Source organism: Furipterus horrens, unplaced genomic scaffold (genome assembly GCF_987537825.1).
Source record: "Furipterus horrens unplaced genomic scaffold, mFurHor1.1.pri manual_scaffold_2, whole genome shotgun sequence".
Classification (NCBI taxonomy): domain Eukaryota; kingdom Metazoa; phylum Chordata; class Mammalia; order Chiroptera; family Furipteridae; genus Furipterus; species Furipterus horrens.
Genome location: NW_028327172.1, coordinates 20,466,121 through 20,490,536, shown reverse-complemented (window position 1 = coordinate 20,490,536; position 24,416 = coordinate 20,466,121). Strand labels below are relative to the sequence as shown.

At 38.1% G+C, this 24,416-nt stretch overlaps 1 protein-coding gene across 2 annotated transcripts; it reads right to left on the bottom strand.

Annotated features, from left to right (window-relative positions):
- Positions 1-776: 776 nt before the first annotated feature.
- On the bottom strand, positions 777-24,257 carry APIP (APAF1 interacting protein). Of its 2 annotated transcripts, none has more exons than XM_090267582.1 (7): positions 24,114-24,257; positions 12,366-12,466; positions 7,723-7,771; positions 6,366-6,483; positions 4,843-4,978; positions 1,905-2,072; positions 777-1,080 (listed from the first exon to the last, which is right to left on the bottom strand). In XM_090267582.1, exons 1-7 carry the CDS (start codon positions 24,168-24,170, stop codon positions 981-983), a joined length of 729 nt encoding a protein of 242 aa, XP_090123708.1. In that variant the 5' UTR covers positions 24,171-24,257; the 3' UTR covers positions 777-980. The 2 variants fall into 2 exon arrangements, with proteins under 2 accessions (XP_090123708.1, XP_090123709.1); XM_090267583.1 differs by lacking the exon at positions 24,114-24,257 and adding an exon at positions 14,929-14,988.
- Between the last annotated feature and the right edge of the window lie 159 nt (positions 24,258-24,416).

The following is a 24,416-nucleotide window of genomic DNA, read 5'->3' as shown; positions in this document are numbered from 1 at the left end:
AGTGGAAGAACCTCCACCTAGAACGCAGAGAACAGGTATTTACTGAGTGCTTACCATGTGTCGGGACTTTTCTTAGTTATAGTGAATAAAACAGAGGCCCATCTGGGAGGTTTTTGGCATAAGCATTCAGAGAACACTTGGGGGTGATGGGGCAGTAACAGCTCATAGGGAAGAAAAATCAATAGCATTGTTCTAGGTGATGGTAGGTTTAAGATGCCAATTAGATAACCAAATGGTGAGAAGTAGGAGGTGGAGAGATAAGTCTGGGAAGTACTGGGGTCTGGACTGGAGATAAACATTGTGAGGCATCAGCATCTAGATAATATTTAAAGCTATGGCACTGCATGAGATTTCCTAGAAGAAAGTCTAGAGGAAGACCATGGTTAAGGGCAGAGAGCCCTGAGGGCCTCCCACATTTCCAAGTCTGATAGAGGTAAAAAATTTAAGAAAATAACCATAAAAGCAGCCAATGAGGTGAGTAGAAAATCACATCTGTCTGGCGTCATGGAAGCCCAAGAAAAATGTTTTAAGCAGGGAGTGCTCACTAGTAATGCTACTATGAAGTGACATAAAATACAGAGAACTGGCCACTAGTTTTGGCAAAAACAAGAAACTGTTCATTTCATAAGTGGAAATTTCCCAATGGATTCTATTATCACCAGCAGCTTTAAAGAATAAGAGAGATTCCCTAAGAGTGTATACAAAAAAGAGAATTAATATAAAGGGAAATATTTTGCTGTTATGGATTTAAAAATAAGCAAAACATACTCATTATAAAAATTTTATTCTACTGCATTGTCATTTAAAAATTACAAGAATTTAAGCAAATTAATGTCAGAAGAGATTCAGGGTGATCATCTGCAGTATTTAGTGACAAATTAATGGCAGCATAAAAATTTTCAATTAATTTTAAAAAGTCAGGTTTCAGTTAAGTAATAATTAAGATAAGCTTTGTCTCTGTATATAAACTTCCATTTGGCTTACACAATCCCATTTTCTCCAACTGGAAGCTGTGTAGGATCCAGTCCTACTTTCTTCATTGATACAGCAATATCAAACAAATAGTCATAACACTCACACCTATAAAAGAAAAAGCAAAAAGAACTGAAGGTTGTTAGAGAAACAGACTTCTCCAATCCTAAGAATCACACTTCTCTTCTCCATCAAGTTAATCATGTTCCTAGCAGGGTTAGTTTTTCTCAATTTCAATCTAAATTTTTATTTTGCCCCCAACTTTATTAAAACATGGAATGAAATAATATTGAATCATGCAATCATATTATATACTTCTCAGGATATAAAAAGAAGTTTAAAATACACCACTTATATAAACTTAAATTTTTTACTCCATGCCACTTTTTGAAATAAATGTAATAAATCATTATATAACTTGGATTAACTTCATTCTCCCTTCCAACCTTAAACTCCAAAAACAAGATCTGTCTCTCCTTTGCACCAAACTGCATAGCTCTGTGTCAAATAATAGCTCATTGAATAAATATTTCTTTTGAAAAAACTTTTTTTATCCTAACCCGAGGACATTTTTTTATTGCCTTTAGAGAGAGAGGGAGTGATGAGAGAGAGAGAGAGAGAGAGAGAAGAAAGAGAGAGTGACTGATTGATTGTCTGCCTTCTTGTACATGCCCTGACTGGGAATTGAACCCGTAACCTGGGTATGTGCCCTGACCAGGAATTGAACCCGCCACCATTTGGCTTATAGGATGACACCCCAATCAACCAAGCCACATGAGCTAGGGCTAAATAATATACTATTTAAATTTAAATCAATTTGACCAATAAAAGAAAAAAAATCACACTCCATTTAAAATCCTAAGACATACCTTGTTTTCTTTTTCATTTAGAGTGTGGTGACTTGTCCCAAATGTTCTTTGATTTATACTTACATAGTTTTAGCCTTCTCCCACGTTTCTCCCCAGACATAAACTCCGTGACGTCTGACTAGGACCGCACAGGAGTCTGGGTATTCGTGCATGGCGCGAGCCATTCGTTCTTTGAGGTCTTTCTCCTCAGGTGTATTCTCAATAATGGGTACCACCAACATGTCATCATATCTGCAAGACAAAACAAGTCATTTTTTCCATTAAAACAAAAATATCCATATGTAAAATCTGTAATTATTTTTCAAGCAACCAGTTAAGACATCCTCTTTATATCTGGAAAGCCACTCCAAATTATGAACAAGATGTTGCATGTTGTTCTGTGTATCTTGCACAAATATCTGTATCAAAAGATGCCTTGGGAATTTAGCAGGCATTATTCTGATCCTTAGACTAAGTGGCAGAAATTTGTATAGGATACCAAGACTGAACAGAAATTATCAAGATCAAACAAGTATTTCCTTGAAGCTGAGACAATCAAAATATTTTTAACAGGAGATGGGAAATGACAGATTTCAGAATCATAACTGAATCATTAACAGTTGAACTGCTTATTAAGTAGGAATTTTTCAATAATACAAACCATATTACTTTAACCCTGCAGGACCTCAAAGTATCTCAGCTAGACAAATAAATAGAGGTGTGGTTTGTGGCATTGGGATAGCAAGAAACTTCTGGAGATCATCATTAAAGATATGATAATATTTCAGAACATTCTTAAATATGTGGCATTAAAACTTCTTCCACCTTGTTTCAGTAAATATATGTGATAAAATCAGAATATGTGTTTTCCTTTTTACTCATGTAATAACATTTAAGCAAATAACTTAGTCACTGTAAAGTTTAAGTCTATCCCTACGGTCATTTATAACCAGTCAAAACTCAGACATGTCTTCCTTTTTACATGAATTTCCCTGGCCTTGGTAAATACAACATCTGCTTTTTCACTCCTTCTGTAATGGCTAAACTTATCCTAAGAGTTCTGCTAAAGCAATATCAAAAATTGCTACATTAGGGCAGGTACAGGCTAAGTAGCTGTCATGTGTAACCTGGTCAGCCATTATTATTAACAGTATAGAGTTGCTCATTATTTCATTTAAGTAAAGTAGAGGTAATTATAAAATATTCTTAAATATGGAAGGAAGGAATTGCTAGTCCCAAATCTTTCCTAATGTTAGCCAGGAGAACCACAAACTTATATTTTCCTCTAGCATATACTGAATAGTCAGACATATTTTCAGGGACAAATAATTCCACAGCAAAACAGACCTGAGAAGTAATTTCAATCCAAGCCACCCACTTTACACTAATCCTTATATGTTAAATGAGAGACAGAGCCAGAATAGTCCCTGACCATCAAATAGTGCTCTTTTCACTCTGCCATACACATGTTGTTTCCAAAAAGGAGGACAATTGTATTTAAATATGGTAACCTCTGCTGATAAGAATTAGGTATGTCAAAAATTTTTTTCCCAAGATGGACTTAAAAAAATAGAATAGAGAATATCAGAACCTCCTTTTCTTACTTCATCCAGCCTTTATTGCTTTCTTTTGAAAACTGGGCTCTTAGGATTCTCCACAAACTCTGATAAAATATCACTCCCACGCTTAGCTGAAGTAATGACTCTGTTACTGATTTCCCAGCCAGGCTCAAATAGAATCACAAAGGACGGCTCTGAAAAGTTTGTATTCTTTAAATTCTGAAACATTCACAAGAATATACTAAATGTATATTATAATATATAAGAAATGACATCTTTTCAAAAATTCATGTCCTTTTTTCCCCCTGAAACATTCACAAGAATATACTAAATGTATATTATAATATATAAGAAATGACATCTTTTCAAAAATTCATGTCCTTTTTTCCCCCACAAAATTCCAAAGCTCTCTACTGAGCTCTGTTCCTTTACCCACCCTTTCATATGTCCTTCTATTTTTATTCCTTCGCCAAAGCAATCAAATGCTGATGAAATTGATATCACACATAATGCCTTTCCTTCAAGACCCAGATACGGAAAAGGCAACTATACTTTCTTTAGTATGTACACTTTCATAATATAAATATTTAACTTTTGTAAATAGTTATTTCACAGTGCTAAGGAATGTTTTCCGCACACAATAAATATTAACTAAAATCAAATCAAATTGATTTCTCAGCACACTAGTTTAAACATGTACCTTCTATTACATGCAGCGACAATAAGGTGTTGCTGTAGGAACACTTTAGAAAAACTGATACCCTTTCCTCTGAACGAGGCCCTTTAGGAAGTTAGGAAGGGTGAAGCCTCGGGCATAAGAATGCCAATACATTCAAGTGGAATGCTTAGCTTGTACCCCAGTACTGAGAGCATGTTTCATCACGTCATCTAGATTGATGAATAATTACATTTTTGTGGGCTGGTGGATTTATTTGATTTTATCAAGACCTTTGTTCCATATTATCTGTGACACTTTCCACAGTGAAAAATTATGAAAAATATGGAGATCTACTTAATTGAAATAATAAAACTTTAAAAAATATGAACATATTCTAGAAATACCAAATCAAATCAAAACAAAGCGAAAATTTTAGTCAGGGTCGAAACTTCCTGCAGACAAAGTGAAGGTGGGGAGATTGTGCTCTTTGGGTGCATCATTGTAGGGACGTAATCTTTCCATCTTTATAGATTTCTCAGCGAAGGTTTTGTCATTTTTCTCTGACAAATATTTCGTTATTCATGTTGCTAATAATTTACCAAGGCTATGGTGGGCGGGGGGAAGGGTGGCATCTGATTGGTGTCACTAAGAACAGATTTGGAAGTATAATTATTAAGTGGGGTATTATTTAACAGAGATCCCACAACATCTCGTTAAAAGCATTAAAAAAACATGTAGCCTGTTTATCACAAGAAGAAAAATTACTTTTCATATTATTTAAGCAAAAGTAGGAAAAAAACACTACCTATAATACCCTTCCGAGGTACATTTCTTTATTCCTTTTATCATCTCTTGATGTGTGATTTTAAACTCCCGTCCGGGAAAGAGAAGGGTGGCCATGACAGCAGCTTTCGAGTGCGTATGAATCACCGCGCCTGCTCCTGAGGTGGGGAGAAAAAGGCACATCCTCCGTGACAGCTGAATGATACTTTTTAAAGAAGAAATATATGTACACACACAAACACACATGGACACACACACATTTATACATGGTTATGGACTTGTTTTTCTTGGCATGGAATAAGCTGGCAGTAGGTAGGAAGGTAGGGGGGAGGCAGGAAGAGAGGAATACTAATAGAGGAGTCAGAAAGCAAAAAAAAAAAAGACACTTTTTCCAGTATCAGAACAATATGTAATACTTTACATGTGCTCATGAAGTATCGTTTAGAAGCACAGCTATAATAATCATGGAGATCAAAAGGATTCTTATGTGCCAGGCACTGGGCAAACCTCATTTTTATATGTCTTTGCATCATCACCACCACCACAGATGTCACCATTTAGTGGTCAGTGGAGGCTCAGAGAGGTTAAAAAGAACTTGTCCATGGTTCACAGACGCTAGTGACAGAACTTGACTTTGAACCCACGTCAGTCTGACACTTAATCACCAAGTCAGGTTTCGCAGTACAGGACATATCTTGGTAGCATAAGGGATGGTGGGGACTTTAAGGTATAGATGTAATAAATTTACCTAAAAAGGATTTGAATGCTATACAATTCAGTAATGGCTATTTCTGAAATGGGAAGTTTATTTAGCGTTATGCTGGGAAAGTTCCTTCACGCTATTAGAACCTGTTCCTGAAGTTTTATCCTTTCAGTAGTAGCTGACAATGTTCAGGAACAGAGCATAGCAAGATTGCGTCCTCAGTACTGACTTCATTTAGTGACCACATTAAAGCAGAGTTCCAATGACTTTATTGCTATGGCTGAGCCAGTACTTCAGTTATAATTTTCTATTTTTACATTGTCCTTTAGGGTCAACCTTTCCAGGCTGGTTTTCTACTATGATTTTGGGGAATTATAACAGGACTCCTATTTTTATCGCACAGTAAATTTTTCAAACAGATGGGATACTCTGACCAAGGTGAAGAAAAGACCGATTCTCCCTCATTGTAATTTGATTTACTTCTACTACAAGTTCCCAGAGGTATAACTCTGAACTAGCAGTGGGAATCTGATTGTAAATATAATATTTAGTTAATTTGACAATCTAGTAGAGTCCCACTGATCTAGGTTGGAATTCTAGCCCCAACACTCACTAGCTGTTTATTTTGGAAAAATCTTCCCAGAGCCTCTGTCCTCTCACATGTAAAATGGAGTAATCATGAACCTTCCACATAAGCTGATGCAAAGACTGAAGAGGTTAACATATTGAAAGCTCTTGCACATAGTAGGTACCCAAGAAATGTTAACTGTAACAATAATTCCCATGGGTTAGGGGAGCCTACTCTACAAATATTCTTTATATCAAATACATTTCCTGCCTACCTCTCATAGTGTAAGCATTCATAAAAAGAGGAGTGCACTGGCTTTTTCTTAGCTTCTTGCATGGGGGAGGTCCGCTTATGTCCCGTTCATTGATGTCACAAACAAACATGTCTTCAGGCTATTTACAGAGGGCGAAAAAGAAAAAATGGTTATACAGTATCATTAGAAATGTCCCTTTTCTTATAATCCAAGGGTTGGCTAAAGTTGTGAGTACACAAAAGAGCTTATTGTATTATTGTTTATTAATTATTGTATTATATTTGTATTACCACTGTAAACCAACTTTTGCCCATCCCTGTATATAGTATACACTCACATGCAGTGATAATATATATGTACACATACTCAACTCATATATTAAATATTCATACAATTATAGTTTCTCTAAATTTTTTACCCATTTTGAGAAGAAAAATATTTTATACTAGTGAAAATATTCTCAAGAGAGCTAAAAAAATCTTCTTTTAGAATTTGAAGAAAAAATTGATATGGAATTTTTAACATGTATGCAGTGATAGTGGCTGTCACTTCATCAATTTAGGTTCACAACTCTATTTCAGAGAGACTATATAAAGAAGCCATTATTCTAAGATGGGTGTTTTAATTTCATAATATAAGAGGAAAAATATAGAGTCAAATTTTCTTATCCACTGAGATACTTAGCTGGTACTCAGAAATGTTAATCTTAACAAGGTGTATTTATTAGTAAAGTTCTAAGTATCACACTTATGGAGAGTCAGATATTTTCTAGTAGTGCATGCATAGTTCTGACTTGCAACTTGCATCTGTCAGAGTTCATTACCAACTACAAACTACAGGGTTTATTACAAATGTTTAATTAATAAAGCATTATGCCATAGATAGAAGTTAAGTATTATGTGGTTATTTTAAATAGATTTGGGGTATTATTCTAATATTAATACAAATGAGTCTTCTCAAAATTTGAAATAAGTTTTATAACTTTAAATTGGAATATCTTTGCTATTATCAAATAGGAATTAAGTTTGGTTCATTTGAGACCATCAATCTGATTATCCTACTAGCCTGATAAAGATGGCGTTATAATGCTGCAAAGTTAGACCCCTTTTTATTCTATGCCTTAAGATTGCGCTATTAACTTTTGCCCTCTAGAGGCCAAATGGGAGTTCAAAACATACTGGTAGCAGGGAGGATACTTAGCCCCTTAAAAAAATTTTAATACTTACTCAACTAATGTTTATTAATTAGTTATTTAAATTATTATAATGAACCACCCTTCAAAATAAACATTTCTTTTAAAATTAATTCCATTTCACAGAACAATAGTCAAGTGGAGAAGAAAAGACATCTGAATTTAAGAAGGATCCCTTTACCATACCTGAATCCGTTCCTTTTGCACTCCTGAGGGAGCAATGTAGATTTCATTGCTGGTAACACAAAATATAGAAATTGATATTTATTTAACTCTAAAATCCTGTTTTTGTACAAAGAAAAATGTATCCTTGCAGTCCAATCATTAATGTTCTGTATAAATCAAATCATACAAGTAGCAACCTGATTTACCTATTTTTTGCTCCATAAGATGTACTTTTCTTTCTCCAAAAGGAGGGGGAAAATGTCTGTGCGTCTTATGGAGCAAATATTGTATCACAGACCGTGATGTGTATTACCTGACCTGTCAGCAGTGGTGACAGCTGTTAGAAGAGGAAGCAGAGGGCCCACGTGAAACCCCTGGGGATGCTTAAATGTCCCACTTCACTGCTGAATCTCAGGGCGTCTGGTCAGTATGAAGATAGGAAGAAAGTGATATCAGTGATTGTGAGCAACTGAGCTTCATAAATTCTGACACTAGCGATGATGGGTTCTTGGGGTTCCCAGAAAACTAGAAGAGTCCTTGAACCTTCAAGTCTCTCCTCATTTGTTAATGACAGTGATGATGGTTCTTAATACCGCTGTTGACTGCTGTTCACTTTACATGGTTGAAATAATATAATGACATATTTTATTAAATATTTTAGTACACCATTTGGTTCAGAATATATTTTTTCTTGTTTTCCTCCTCTAAACCCAGGTGCATCTTATAGTGCGAAAAATACGGTAATTAATGATATAGGCTGTGTAGAAAGAAACCAAATACTTTAATGCCTTTGTAATGTTGGTGACACAGTAAAACGGAGGTAGCTGCTTTAGTCTTCTATGTTTTCAAATACATTTCTTTATTTCTTTTTAGGAAAAAAAAATCATTGGTAACCAGGCTTTTATCTGGTTAGGAGAAATAAAACCTGAAAACACAAGTCTTGAGCATGAATATTTAAGCACGAATAAGCAGAGTTTATTCTAGTATATGTAGAATACAGTTCATCTAAAATCCAGTCAGGGAAAAAATATGCTCACTAGGAGTACATATCTGTCTTGAGAGGAATCAGGCTTAATTTTACTGTTTTAAATGCTCTTATTATAAAACATGAAGTTCAGAGACCTCTGCTGGACAGTTTATTAAAATTACAGGATTAACATGGCTACTTTTGGGGTGGAACAGTATGCCTCCTGTTTGAAAAACACATCTATCTTATGAAAATATTTGGTAATAAAGCTAAAACAATTACAAAAGTTTAAAATATAAAAGGCATGGCTACATCTGAAAGTCTCTCTGTTACAGAATGTTGTGTTATATTCTACCATTTACTGCAAGGTGCTCCCAAATTTGATTTGGGAATTAATTTCAAAATTTTCTCTAAATTCTCCCCCTGCCCCGCCCAAAGATTCTTTGCTCATTTATCAGTTGCTACTAGAGCTGCCACATGCATGCAGACGCATGCTCCAGCTTCTGCCACGGAGGTATGGACACAGTGACGTGGAATAAATACTGTTTCATAGTGAAAATGAGGACAACTGGTATTGAATCAAGCTGTCAAAGTTGAAGTCACTAGTAAGCCTACTGATTTGCAACTGATGAAAATGTTAGGAAATGAAAGTTCCTTAATGGTCCACTGGTAAATTAAGGTCTAGAAAGTAAATGCCTGACCTTATGGCAGTGAAAACCAAAGCACGTAAGTAACGCTCAAACATTTGTTTTCACAAAGCAGCTAGTACTTTAAAGCTTTGCTGCATCAGAAAACCATAGAGTGGCACTCCTCCTGAACTGGGGGGAATGGGTAGGGAATCCTGCTGATAAAAAGGCCTTTATGAATACCAGGGATGCACATATTTTGTCCTGAGTCACATGGGAGAAAGTCTAGAATGATGTGTGGTGGACTCAAATCACCTCTGGTGGTAAGTGGAGCTGCAGGTCTTCTTATGTGGGAGAAATTTATGCAGTCCTGGGAACAGACCCTAGTCTGCTGGTAAATAAAACCCATCTACAAAGTAGGAAAATCCAGGGTATTTATTCTGTTTATTCAAGTGATTTGGTATGCCAAATCTGTCTTTATTATTGCCCTTATAAAATGGAAATTAGTTTAGACTTTGATCAACTTTGGATAATTAGAAGATTAGGTAAATAGGTTTTAGAAAAAATATATTTAAACCTACAAAGAAGGCAATATCTGGATAAAAATAACAAAGATGACAGAACTTTTATTTTAGGAGGAAAACATGCCAAAGACTAAAAGTAAAGTACTTACTTGGTACTGTAAGCCACAAACAAAAAGCATTTTAAATTTCAAGGTATTAAGTTTGGGAATTTACTTCTCTACACTCCCTGCTCTTTCACAAGTGGTTAAGCACATGGACAAGATCCAAGAGTTTGTAATACATCTATTTTTATTTACTGTCTAGTCATTTAAATCTTACTGTATCTTAATTATCTTGTCTATTTTATTAATTTTAATTCTAAGCATGCAACAGGATTAGCATCTCTGGCCATAAAAACAGGAAATGCTAAATGTGAGTGGTAGGGACCCAACTTAAACACAATGGCTGCTGCGTACCCTCGGGCTGCCTTGATTACTGTCTTTTTGTTGGTCCTCCATTTCCTCCTTCTGACCTAACTCTTCCATGTGTCTTAAGCTGCCTTTTACACATCTTTTGGTATCACACCTCAGTAGCATAAGCTGGAATAGTATCAACCAGAACTTGGGATCAGTAAATAATTTTACATTCCCAAAGAGCTTATTGTTATTATTATTCTGGGTTTGTACTTCATCCCAAATGTATTTGTCCTAAGCATCAGAAAAAGAAAACCAAGCCTTCACTAATAACATGAGAATAACATTGCTGATAAGGTAGTTCATGTGGGCTTATGAAGTCACTTAAATCTTAGGGAAAAAAATTCAACATTTTAGTACACATTACCTATCTTACCGTGTAAGGCACAAACTTAATAAGATTCCAAATACAGTGCCATACAATTGGGGCTATTTCCACTCGTGACCCCCAGGAGGAGCTCCTCACCCGTTAAGAATCTAAAGCAAAAGCATTTCATACATAATGCTACTTTCCTATAACCTGATTAGAGTGCTTATAAAAGCCAGTTAATTTTAAAAGGTGCCAGTGAATGTTTCAGGGTGATCACACAATTTCAATATATGGTTTAGTAAAATTCTCTAGAAAGAACATAGTCTTCATGTCTTTATGATAAAAAAAAATTCCCTCTTGAGATCTGCCATGATCCCTTATCCGCATTCTATTTTTAACTTTGCTTTAAAAACTAAGTCAGTTAAAAATGGTTATTTTAATTCAGTTTGTTAGAAAGCTCTGTCTTGTACCTACACGAACTACTTCTGTATGTGCAAATAAAAAGCAGTTAATTAAAGGCAATGTTTAGAATGTGATTTATTTTAAATACTACATCTGAGAAAGCAGTACTGGGACTCAACTCCTGAATGGATAAAATAACAACCAATGATGTTTTGTAGGACTTTGCTAGAAACAGGTTACCTTAAAAGTTTGGGCAAAATAATCTGAAAGCCTGCACAATGCCGACTTGACATGTTAGCACTGGGCTGATGCTAAGAAAAGAGGCATAAATGAATGTATGATGCACCCAGAATGTGACCTTTTCACATCCTTGCACACATCTGTGGTGGTTGTTGACTAAGGCCCTTCCTGACCCTTTGCACAGTTCCATTAATATTTCATGAGGTACCTGGTCATTTGAAGCAGATGAAAAATCTCAATGGCATCATCTTGCATTATGTCATAAAATCCCTTTTGTTCAAAATGTCCTGATTACATTTTATATTCCATTCCTTGTACACGATGCAGCCTCGTTGGGGGTATTACTCTATATACTCAATGTTATATAAATATTCTAGCAATCCAATTTTATTAAAGAAAGTGAATTAGGATAAAGAAATAAATTGAGTTACTCAGTTTAACTTTCAGCCTCCAGACATTAATGTTCCTAACCATTCCAGGAGGAAAAAAACACTTAAGAGAATAAGATTCTACAACCTCTCTTTTCATTGTCAGTTAGTTACTTATTTCTTCAACCTCTTGGAGGAAAGGCACTGAATAAATGTAATGAAGTATTAGATACTATTCATTTCTTCTGTTTCTAGTTCAGTACCTCTTGTTTTGTCCTCTGAGCAATGTGGACCAGCAGGTGTTATGTCCATTAATAATGATACATGTGCCTTAGAATGGCATATTGCCTTTCTTTTGACTCAATAAAATGTAATTCTTAGGAATTCAATGGTTAGTAATCTGTATTTAGGTGACTTTAAAATATGTTTCTGAACCTTTGAAACAAATCCTGTCTATCTAGAGGTGATTCTTTACAATTCCAGACATATGAACGTATTTGGCTGCCTGTTAAATTTAACTTTCGTACTACAAAGACTGAGGACCAAATTATTCTGATTAGAAATTGTGTTCTCAAATCCTTAGGTATTTATTGTATTTGCAACTTTGACATACAGTATACTCGTTCCACTTAGTTATGCAAATATCTGTTTCTCCAAGTACAAATGAAATACCTTCAGCATCACACAGAACTACACAAGTTTTCTTTGGACATAAATGTATGCTAGGCTCTCCACTGTCTCCTTCTCCCAGAAATGAAACCAGCAAGAAACTTACCCATGCTTCAAGCTAATTCCTCCTCCAGTCCCAGTGACCCAGCCCAAATGGTAAAACTGTTTGCAAAGCTCTGGGATCAGGTATCTTGGATGTTCCTTGTCCTTAAAAAGAAAACAATGGTTTTAAAACCAGATATTATTTAATGAAGTGACTATGCTAACTGAAATCTCTATTAAGAAGCCAATTTAAGAAACTTTACGAAAATCTACCACAGAGAGGATACTGTGAGGGAGAAAACTATTATAACACATACTTTGTTTTTAGTGTTTACTATATTATGTGGCAACCTGGAATTATTCAGTATAGGGCCTACCGTTCAACACTATGAAACAGGCTATAAGAACAAAGTGAGGAAATGCCCAGAATATGTTGCAAAGTGTCTATTGAGATGGCTGAAATAAAATAAAATCTAGTGTTTAAAGGAACATGCTTGTCATCTAGTAAATTTCTAGTACACAAAACATTTAATTGAGGCACAAATATATGATATACTGTAACAGCTATTTGTTCATATTCTGTTGTTTCGATTTTTTTAATTCTAAAAATGCCTTGTGTTTCCACCATAGTGATTGTTTTTTTTTCATTTATTACAGAAGCAGTGTATACTTACTGTGAAATATAAAGTCAAGGAAATACCATAAAAAGCACTCTCTCAGAAATAATCACAACTAATATACTTCTTGGGCCTATTTCTGTAAAAATAGGTGTGTACAGGAACACTTGTATATATGTTAGGATAAACACTGAGACTTATTTATTTTTATTGAGGCATAATTGACATAAAACATTTTAGTTTCAGGCACAGAAACATAATTACTTGATATTTCTATATACTGTGAAATGATCAGCACAGTAAATCTATTTAAAATAAGAGCCTTATTTTTATATAAGTCTAATAATTACTTCTTTAGGGAATAAACACCAAGGTTTACCCCTCTTTTTTTTTAAGTTAAAATTAATGAAAACAAAAATAAAGAAATACAATGAACTCCATTTTTGGCAGTATGATATACAACCCTAACTTTGAAAACAACTAAAACACTGAATGAATTATTTTTTAAAATATTTCAAAATAAATTGCTGAGCTGGCAGGAAAGTAAGGTCTCAAAGGAGCCATAAAAGAAATGAGAGTAAGTCTACCTAGAAGGGATATGAGCTCCAAAGCCATCATTTCCCTGAAGGTTTCTGCAAATCTCTGATGACCTTGAGCTTCAACTTTGACAGCAATGCAAGCTACTAAAAACACAGATGAAACCTCGGGCATGCTCAAAATGGGGCATCTAACAGAAAATCCCTATATATGCTAGAGATCCCATGGGGATCTAGCTAAAATACCCTCTAGCTAAAATACAGCCACAGCGAAGAAAAGCACAGCAAGGAAGCTTGCCTACGTAAATCTTGGCACTGGATAAAACAGAAAAAAACATCTCTGAGTTCAAACAAATTATTATTGAACAGACCGAATTTTCAGCTACTTAACTGGATTTCTGAAATCATGGTGTTTTTCCAAATATACTGTTAATATCTGACATATACAGTTTATTTTAGATATTTTGAATAATAATTTGATGGAGTAGATTCGAAATATAAAATTAAGAACATGGGAACGTTTACATTTTTTAAAGTTCTGATTCAACACAGGGCTTAGGAGTTAATGGACATAAAAGTCAAATCTGTATTACACAATTTTTTGCTTACATGACTTTGAGTTTCAGTTTACTGATCCATAAAATGAAAACATTATGAGGATTAAAATGAGATGTAATGAATATAAAGCAACCAGCATAATGTGTGACACAATCAATGTTAATTTCCTTCCCATTTTGATGAGTTAAAAGTTCTTGAATTAAAATTGATAGTAAAGCTATGTTGGTTTTTTTATTTTATATCTGTCCCTATGAAATCTAGCCAAGTTATCCATACCCTGGATAATGTGCTATTTCCTTTTTTAGGGATATAAATTATATTTTAATTATATAGTAAAGTACAGCTAATGAGAAGACTGCTGCAGTTTTCCAATCCTTAAAACCACCAATTTGCCCAGCAAGTTGCAAACATTCTAGAAAATGGTCTGTTATTAAGGATCTCCGTTTGCTCTTTTGTCTTTTCCAGTACTGAGGTATTACAGCAATTAGCCAGCTTCATTCTACAGGAACAATGATAAGGCAGCTGTTGTTAATAAAGTTTCATTCAATAGTTCAAACCCACAAAATTACAGTCTCAAGGAGAATAATCACTTAGCAGGAACCAACAGAGCTACATTTGGTAAAAATGCAGTTATTTAAATTGTCCAGAGTAAAAATCAGAATATATTTTAAACAAGAATTTTTATATCTGGTTTTCAATTAGAATATGAATTTTGAAAGATGTATCTAAAGATGGATTACAATCAACTGCTTACAGTAGAAGTTCTACTCTAAGTGAGGGAGGAACATTCAACACTACACAGTATTTTTTATATATTAAAAACATTAAAGTTTTTCAATCAGTATTTTATTTTTCCAATTTTTCAATCTATCTTTTTAAGGAAATCAGTCTCAATTGTCACTGAGATACCTGCTACCTTTTGTTTTGATTTCAGCATAACAGAGGCTTGTGCTGCTCAGAGATTTTCCTGGGGACTCTAAAACAAATATAAATAAACATGTGTCAGGAGAATTCTAAGATGGAGTCCTAGGAAACGTGCCTCACCTCTTTGCACAACCACATCAAAATTATAACTAAACTATAGAACAACCATCACACAGAACCATCAGAAATTCAGCTGAATGGAAGTTCTACAAGTATGGAATTAGAGAAACCACCTCCATCTAGAGTGGTAGGAGGACCAGAGAATCGGAGACACGAAACGGGCTGGTCCCACAGCCACGTGCACTGGATAAAAATCGGGAGGAGTCCCAGTCCCACAACAGACCTCCCAGCCCAGGGTTCCAGGGCCAGAACGTTAAGTCCTCATAAATTCTGGCCACAAAAACCAACAGGGATGGAGTTGGTGGAAGAAACTGCTGGATTCTCAAGCAGTTCCTCTTAAAGAGCCCATGCGTAGACTTACTCACACTCACTCCCTCTGAGCTCCAGGACTGGCGATGCAGCTTCAAAGGCACCAGTGGCAAATAGGGAGGAACTGAAGTGTCTGGCATCAGGGCAAGAGCTGGGGGACAACTTTCTCCCAGACAGAACTGCTGGTAGAGGCCATTGTTCCTTTTCTGAGCCCTCTCCCCCCAGAACCACAGAGTTGAAGAAACCATATCTAAAACTCCATCAACCTGGCTCCCACAGTTTGCCCCACACTGATGATTCCCTGAGGCTCTGCCCCACCCAACTTACAGACCCACCCAACCTGTTAACAGTGACTTTTCCATATGAATGGCTTGCCTTTGCTCATGCTTCAGATCTTTCTAAATTCTCTCAAACAAGCAGCTGCTGGCCTCAGTACCTCTTGCTAAGTAGCCCCAGGCTCAGCACTAGCAGTAGGTGGCCTTGGTTCACAGCCTGGCCACACTTGAGCACCTCCAAGCCCAGCACAAATAGCAGCCATCTGCAACTTGCTTTATCGCTTATGCCAAGTGGCCCCAGATAGAACACAGGTGGTGGCTGATCTTGGCCTGCACCTTCTGGGAAACCCCAGAGCCTGAGCACCCAGTGGACAGCTATAGACCACATCAGAGCAACACTACCTAACCACCTCCACAAGCAACACACTCAAAGGGCAGACTCAGTGGGCACCAGAGCCCTGCTGAACTAAGTCCTGCACTGTGGAGTGGGCCCCTGCACAGCTGATCTTCCATGGAGAGAAGAGGTTGGTGGTCAGTGGTCACAGCCAGTCCTTGCACCTGCCTGGCCTGGCTAAATCTCTGCCATTGATCTACCAACAGCAATCAAGGCTCAACTACAAGGGGAGGCTGTACTCAGTCCACATGAAGGGCACACCTCAAGTACCCAGCATGGGTGATAAGTGAGGCTGTGCCACTGGACCCTACAGGACACCTACATTAGGCCATGTTACTAAGACAGGGAGTCAGAGCAGCTCTACCTAATACATAAAAACAAACACAGGGAGGTTGCCAAAATGAGGAGACAAAAAAACATGACCCAAATTATAGAACAGATCAAAACTCCAGAAAAAGAACTAAACAAAATAGAGATAAGCTATCTACCAGATATAGAGTTCAAAACACTGGTTATAAAGATGCTCAAGGGACTTAGTGAGGACCTCAACAGCATAAAAAAGATGCAGTCAGAAAGGACGGATACACTAATTGAAATAAAGAACAATTTACAGGGAATCAACAGTAGAGTAGATGAAGCTGAGAATCAAATCAATGATTTGGAATATAAGGAAGCAAAAAATAACCAAACAGAACAGCAAGAAGAAAAAGAGTCCAAAAAAAAAAAAAAATGAGGATAGTGTAAGGAGTCTCTGGATCAACTTCAAGCATACCAACATTTGCATCATGGGGTGCCAGAATGAGAAGAGAAAAAGTAAGAAATTGGAAGCCTATTTGAAAAAATAATGAAAGAAAACTTCCCTAATTTGGTGAAGAAAATAGACATACAAATCCAGGAAGCACAGAGTCCAAAACAAGATGGATGAAGAGACGTCCACACCAAGACACATCATAAAAATGCCAAAAGTTAAAGATAAAGAGAGAATCTTAAAACAGCAAGAGAAAAGCAGTTAGTCAAGGGAGTTCCCAAAAGACTGCCAGACTGTCATCTGATTTCTCAAAAGGAACTTTTCAGGCTAGAAGGGATTGGCAAGAAATATTCAAAGTGATGAAAAGCAAGGACCTACAACCAAGATTATCGACCCAGCAAAGTTATCATTTAGAATCAAAGGGCAGATAAAGAACTTCCAAAACAAGTAAAAGCTAAAGGAGTTCATAATCACCAAACCATTACTGTATGAAATGTTAAAGGGACTTATTTAAGAAAAAAGATCAAAACTATGAACAATAAAGTGACAATAAATACTTATCAACAATTGAATCTAAAAAAACAAACTAAGCAAACAAGCAGAACAGAAATAGAAACACAAATATGGAGAATATTTTGATGGTTGCCAGAGAGGACAGAATTCTGGGGGATTGGGTGAAAAGATGAAGGGATTAAGAAGTACAAATTGGTAGCTACAGAACAGCCATGGAAAGGCTATTAGGAACAGTACAGAAAAGGGAGCAGCCAAAAAACTTATACACATGACTCATGGACATGAACAATGAATGGTGTGGGGATTGCCTGAGGTAGTTAGTGGGGGCTGCTGAGTGGAAAGGGACAAATGGGGAAAAGTTGGGACAACTGTAATAGCATAATCAATACAAAATAATTTAAAAAATAAAATAAATAAACATGTGTGAGATATTACTTAACCCATCAATTAATGAGGGAGCCAGAAATATGTTACAACTGGTATCAAAGCAATTCAAAACAAACACTAGCACATATAAGTAATCAGGAATTCTAGATTTACAAATAAAGCAAAAACAGGACAATATCCACCAGGCAGCAATAAGCTGAATACCCATAATACAAACTGCATTTCTGTGAACAACGATCATCTGCATTACTGTCAGTATTCAACAATTCAAAGTTGTAAAGTAGATCAAAGATAGCCCCAAGGCAGCCAGTTATCATTTTTGCTCATTTCAGTCTTTCACAATTCTTCCTGACTCTGGCCTCCGAAGGGACTAGACGCAGACACAGCAAAGTTGTCAGCATTGTTTTTGTTCCTTTCTGCATGTCTGCTTCATTCTCCTCTCTGTGTATATTAGTTTTCTTTGCAACGTTATCTCCACTCAAAGCCCTCTGCCATACTTAAAAATTCTTCTTCACATTAGTCAAGTACTCACCAAAAATCAGAAGATCCTAAGGCCAGTCAGTGCCTTCTGGATATCAGTTTCCTTGTATTAATAATATGAATCAGTGATTCTCAAATTCCTGAATTTCAAGATTCATAGTTTTTGTTGTTTTTAAATTTTAGGAACTGACATAAGGTTGCTAAGTCACAGCATTAAGGATATTTAACAATCACTATCGCCTTCTTCAAAAAATAAAGTACATTTTAAACATAAAAAAGTAGGAAGAATAATCTCAGAATACAAGGTCATTCTTTAAATTGAATGCAATTAGCTTTGTTAAATTCACTTTTTAACTGTCCTAATTTTTCTTATTTTGCAGTAATCAAGTAAAAATTCTTTCAGATTGATATTTGGGGAAAGATTAAGGTTATCTTTTCCTATTTGGTCCCCTTGCCTACAATTTCTTCTCCTTCTCCAGCTTACCCTTCATTCTACTATTAATACTGAAATAATAAATTACTTTGATCATTGAACTCCATTGCTCACATCATCTAATACCTAAACACTAACTTCTTTGTCTAAGTCCTTCTGCTTTCTTGCCCTAATTTAACTTTTCAAACACTTTCTTTCACTTTTTTACATAAATCTCCCAGTTCTATTCAACCTAGTTGTGAATGCCAACCACCAGGATCCCCTGGTATTCACACCATGGTACATAGTTCCTCTCCACGTTGTACTGGGATTGGTCTGTATGACCAACAGACTACTGCAGAAGTGATAGTATGTCACTTTTGGGATTGGGATTAGTTTATAAGACTCTAGTTTCCAATTTCGTTGCCCTCTCTTTTTCGGATCATTTGGTGTGGGGAAAGCCAGCTGCATGATACTCAGACAGCCTATGCAGAAGGCCATATGGTGAGGAACTGAGGCTCGTGACAGGCCAGCAATCAGCGAGGAACAGAGGCCTGCCAACAACTCCATGAGCGGGCCTGGAAGCTCACTGCAGCTCCAGCTGACAGCTTGACTGCCAACTCACGAGAAACCCTGAGCCAGAACCTCAAGCTAAACTCTCCTGGATTCCTAATCCTCAGAAACTGAGACAACAAATGTTTGTGTTTTAAGCTTAAGTTTTGGGATACTTGTTATGCAGCAATAGATAACTAAGACATTTTCTTGCCAGCTGAGAATACATTCTTTTTCTTTGCACTGTTACTGCTCCTGCTGGATCTCCAATAGTCCCAACTCTAGCTGTCAGACTCCTGCTTGTCAGCCTTCTCACCAGGCCCCCTACCCGCTTCATCTATGATTCCTTCTCTCATTGCGCCAGGAAGTAATCACTCCCTCCTTGGATTCTTGGAGCCACAACATTTGCTCTACGTTCTTTTCTTCTGGAATTAATTATGGAACCCTCTCATCCATTCATTCATTCAACAACATTAACGGAAGTGCCCCCACCCCCCCATTAGTGTAAATAAGATAAAATTCCTTACCCTTGAGGGTCTCACAATCTAGTAAAGAAGTTAACAGGTATAAGAAAAAAAAAGCAACATAGAATAAGAGATAATCCAGGGCATTACGGGAGCAGAGGCTCTTGGTAGGAGGAAGGAGGAGTTAGGAAAATCTTCAAAGAGAGGATAGTTGTGCTATGTCTTAATGAAGGAAAGTGGGAATATACTGGGTAGGTAAAAAGGAGAAAGGGCATTTCAGTCAGAGAGAGCTCTCAGTAGTTGGAACTGGTTATAAATTAGGTTCTGTGGGATGGAGGGGAAAGGAAAGCAGAGTACATAGGATCAGTCATGACATGCACAGGAGTTTAGACTTTATTTTACAGGTAGTTGAAAACCACTAAGCAGTTTTAGATAGATGACATGATCAGATCTCGGTTTTGAAACATTTCTACAGTAGCAGTGGGGAGAAGAGGATGAAGGGTGGTGATCAAGAAAGCAAAAGACCAGACCAGTTAAGGAGGCTGTGTAAAGTTTTAAAAGGAAATAGCAAGGGAGTGATGGTGGAGATGGCCTTGGAAGGTATTTTAGAAGTTTAAAAAAAAAAAAAAAAGGCATAACTCTGGATGAGAGAACTGAAGAGAAGGAAGGCTTCAAGATCTCTAAGTTTTGGATTAGCTGAGTAGCGTAAGTAGATAGTGATGTAAGTCCTTACTGGCAAAGCACTTCTGGGAATTCAGCTATGAACAAGACAAAGTCCCTGCTCTAAAGGAATTTACCTGGCAGGGGGTAGTTTTTACAAATGGAAGGATAAATTAATAAATAAATTGCAATAAGGAAACAAACAAGGGACGTGGAGAAAAATAGCAAACATCAACTTTGATTAAGGGAGGCTTCTCTGAGCAGGAAACAGTTAAGGCTTAACAGGTGTGGAAAAACCAGTGTATGGTGGATGAGTGTGTGGGCACAAGCAAGATTTTGTGCTGGGGAGCGGCCAGCACTCTAGGCAGCAGAAACAGCAGGTTTGTCGACCCAAGAGTGAGAAAGTGTTTGAGGAGTTTAAAGAGTAGAAAGATGATTAGTTGGCTAGAGCAGTGATGAAGTGTTGAGAGTGGTAGACTATGAGTTTGTAGGTCCAGATCCCACAGGAGCTTGAAAGCCATGCTGGTGAGAACAGTCCTGCCAGGAAAGGAATTGATTCCCTGTAAGAGAAACAAGGAGAGGGAGAGAAACAACTTCAGAAGGTGAGAGCGGATGGAGATCCTGAGCACAAGTGGGAGGACTGGCTTTTCATTGTGCAAAATAAGAAAAGGTGATGGGTTCATGTGTAGGCAGATCTGCAGGTTTTGTGGCAGGAAGTTAGTATCTCGCGATTTCTATTTGCTTAAGTACAAACAAAGTCATCAGCTGAGTGAGAGTGTGGGGACAGGGTATGAGAGCCTCGAAAAGAGACTACTAGGTATCAACTAGTCATCTCCATGAGTGGGACAGCGAACTACTGGGGAAACACAGGAGGGATGTTGGGCAGTGTTTTAAGTGCCAATCTGAGGTTAAATCTTGACTATGATGTGAGGCCCATCAGACAGCTGTGTAATTTTTCTCTAGCAATGTTCAGCTACACAGTGTGGCCACAACAGCATGGATAGTGGGGTGCACCTTGGGCTGAAATTTTGCTAGGTCAACTATATTTGTAAATAAGGTCAACCGTGATTTTAAGTAACAACTATTTCAACGAACTGGTTATAAAAACTGGATCAAAATGGATTAAGAAATGAATAAAACTTAGAGGTGGAGGACTCTAAGAACTCTTTCGACAGTGTTGCTACGAAGGGGTTGATAGGGAAATAGAAGGAAAAACTGGTTAATAGTTTTTCACGTTAGGAGGTAAAATTAGGGAAAGAGAGATTAAAGGTATAGGGTAGCAATAGCCTAACTGATAGGTCAGTTGTTGTAGATACAGAAACTGGAATTAGGAAAACAGGAAAATACTTGCCTTGGACAAGAGGAAGAGCAAAGATGCAAGTAAATACAGCGTGGGGCTAAAGTAGGTTTACAGTTGTTTATATGGAAAATACAGTAATTAATAAATAATACAATAAACTGTGTTTCACATACAACTGTAAACCTACTTTTCCCCCCTGTATGTAATAATACAACTGGTATTAAGAACAGGTACCATTTTTTTGAGTGCTTATTTTGTGCCAGGCACTATTCTACAGGCTTTATATGGGCTTTACTTAATCCTTGTAATAACCATACTATACTAAGAAAGACTGTCCCTGGCTGGTTTGGCTCAGTGGATTGAGCGTCGGCCTGCGAGCTAAGTGTCGCTGGTTCGATCTTCCAGTCAGGGCACATCGGAGAAGGAAAACTCTGACTCCAAAAAACCTCCGCTGCCTTGCGGCATATCTCTTCAGGGGAAAGGCTAAGGGAGTAAACCCCGACAGAAAATCCGGAGCTGGAGTCCCTAAGGCGGTTTGACGTTGTAGTCAACACCGGCAACTCCTGCGGCGCACCTGAAGCCAAGCTGTATTGACTCCGTCTTTCCCTTGAACCCTTCAGCTGCGAAGAGAGGGGGGGTCTGCTGCATGGGCAACAGCAGACCCTCCATATCACCCTGCCCAGGCTCTGTAGCTTCAGCTTCACTGGAGAGGACACTCCAGCGTCATCACAAGATGTCGATTCAACACAGGAGGAGACAGATACCGTGTCACTCCCGAGTCGGACTGCACAGCCATTCTCGGTGGTGCAGATAGACTCTTGAGAAGCTACACCATCATCTCTCAAGACGGACGGCTGCCGACACTAAGAAAGATTAATTTGTCCAAGGTAGAGAGGTAAGATTTGAACCCAGGTAGTCTGATTCTAGATGCCTAGTCCTTAACTTTTCCATTATAATGTAGTGTAACATGAAAAAGACATTTATTGAAGAAGATACAAGATACAAGAAACATTGTACATAGGACTATGATGTCTCAGTCCCTTTCAAAGTAGGCCCCTTGGGACCTCACACAGTTCTCCCAATCACCATCAGCTGCCCTGTTGTATTTCCCTGAATCTCAATCAATCTGTTCCCTTTTAAAGGTGACTTTAGTTTTGGGAAAAGCCAGAAGTTGCAGGGACCCAAATTTGGGATGTGTGTGTGTGTGTGTTGGGGGGCTGGAAGGGATGCTGAGTGACCTGAGTGATTTAATTTTTCACCAAAAAACTTTGCACCAGACTAGATGCATGAGCAGGCGCAATGTTGTGATGAAGCTGCCAATCACCAGTTGCCCATAGCTGCGGCCTTCTGAATCATCCGAATAGTTTCTGTGGAGGAATGTTCACGCATAAGGCAACATTTGATGCAGATTCGTTGCTGTACTCGCCTAGTCATTTTGAATGCAATGGGCACACAATACACATGCTCACTCAAGGCATCTACCACCCCCACTGACTAGTACAGTGGTCACTGTCTACGCACGCACATTCCAGTCCCCTCTCCTTGGCTGCCAGGTTACATCATGTCACCCAAATGTTCTCGTTATATTAACAACGGCTGGACTTTTTCCAGACAGACCTCGTATGCCTCGGTTTACCTTTCTGCCTCTGAACCTCTCATGTATATGAGGTTTCCTTACTTACTATGTTATTAAATTCAGTTATTTTCTCTTATTCATCTTTCTCATGTTGATTTGATTGGACCAGCCAGAAGAACCTAGAAGGGTAAGGGAAAAGTTCATCTTCCGCTACAAGTATTTCACAATAAAACTTCAGGCCTAGTTATTACTTTTTAATTGGGACCTTCAGCCTTAAGAAAGAAAAATGGGAGAACAAGGCGACGTTAATTTTATCCCTGCCCCATAAGCAAGGCTTCTCACATAGCAACGGAATTGTTTAGTATTCCTCTAGGCCCTAGGCCATTTGTTATAATCAGCACTGTATCAAGTTAAAAATGTTGATGTTCCATAAAACTGTTGGTGTATGTAAGTAAATGAAAAGCATTAGCAGCCCCAAGATGGGGTTTCTTTTGACTTCAGCTTAAGGAAGAATCGCTTCTATGATTATCCCACGATCAATCTAAACGGACGCTAAAAACTGCTCAAAGGGAAGGTGCTGGCTACTAAGGCGAACGTGTCCCCCTGTGCCTAGGACGTGCTTCGCAAACGTCGGGCTGGCCGCCAGTGTTAAAAAGGTAAGCGCGAGAGCTCAGTCTTGGCTCCATTTCCACTCCAGCGCTGCACGTTCCCTTAATTGGTCTGTCTTCCTGATAAATTGCTTTAAAATACTTAAGACCCCGAGTGCTTTCCTTCGTGATTTCTCCTGTTTTCAACGTTCGGTGGCCAGCAACGGCCATAGGGCACCCCAGCCCCAGGAGCCGACCGCAGCAGGCCGTGATCTCAGGTCGCCAAGCGGAAATGAGCGGCGGTGAACAGGGGTCGCGTCCGGCCACTCGGAAGCCCCCGCCAAGCCTCACACGCGCCTTGCCTCCTGGGATTAAAGGACACCCGCGGCCCCGCCCCTACCTGCGCGCCACTTTGCCTTGAGCAGCACTCTCCATCTGCAGCAGGACAGCCAGACATGACCCCGCCTAGGGACACCCTCTGCCTTTGATATTACCACAGTTTTACTTTCGGCGAGCCACGTGGGCTACTGCGCCGAAGCCTTAAATACGATCAGGCGGTGCTGCGGCCATCCCAGGGGCGGGGCACACAGCGAGGGGCGGGCCTGGGCGGGTCTCGCTGAATGCAAAGCCAGCGGCGCAGCCGCCTCACTGGGAGGCGGAGCCAACGAACTTGGACACGGGACTAAGTGGCGTAGGGGGCGTG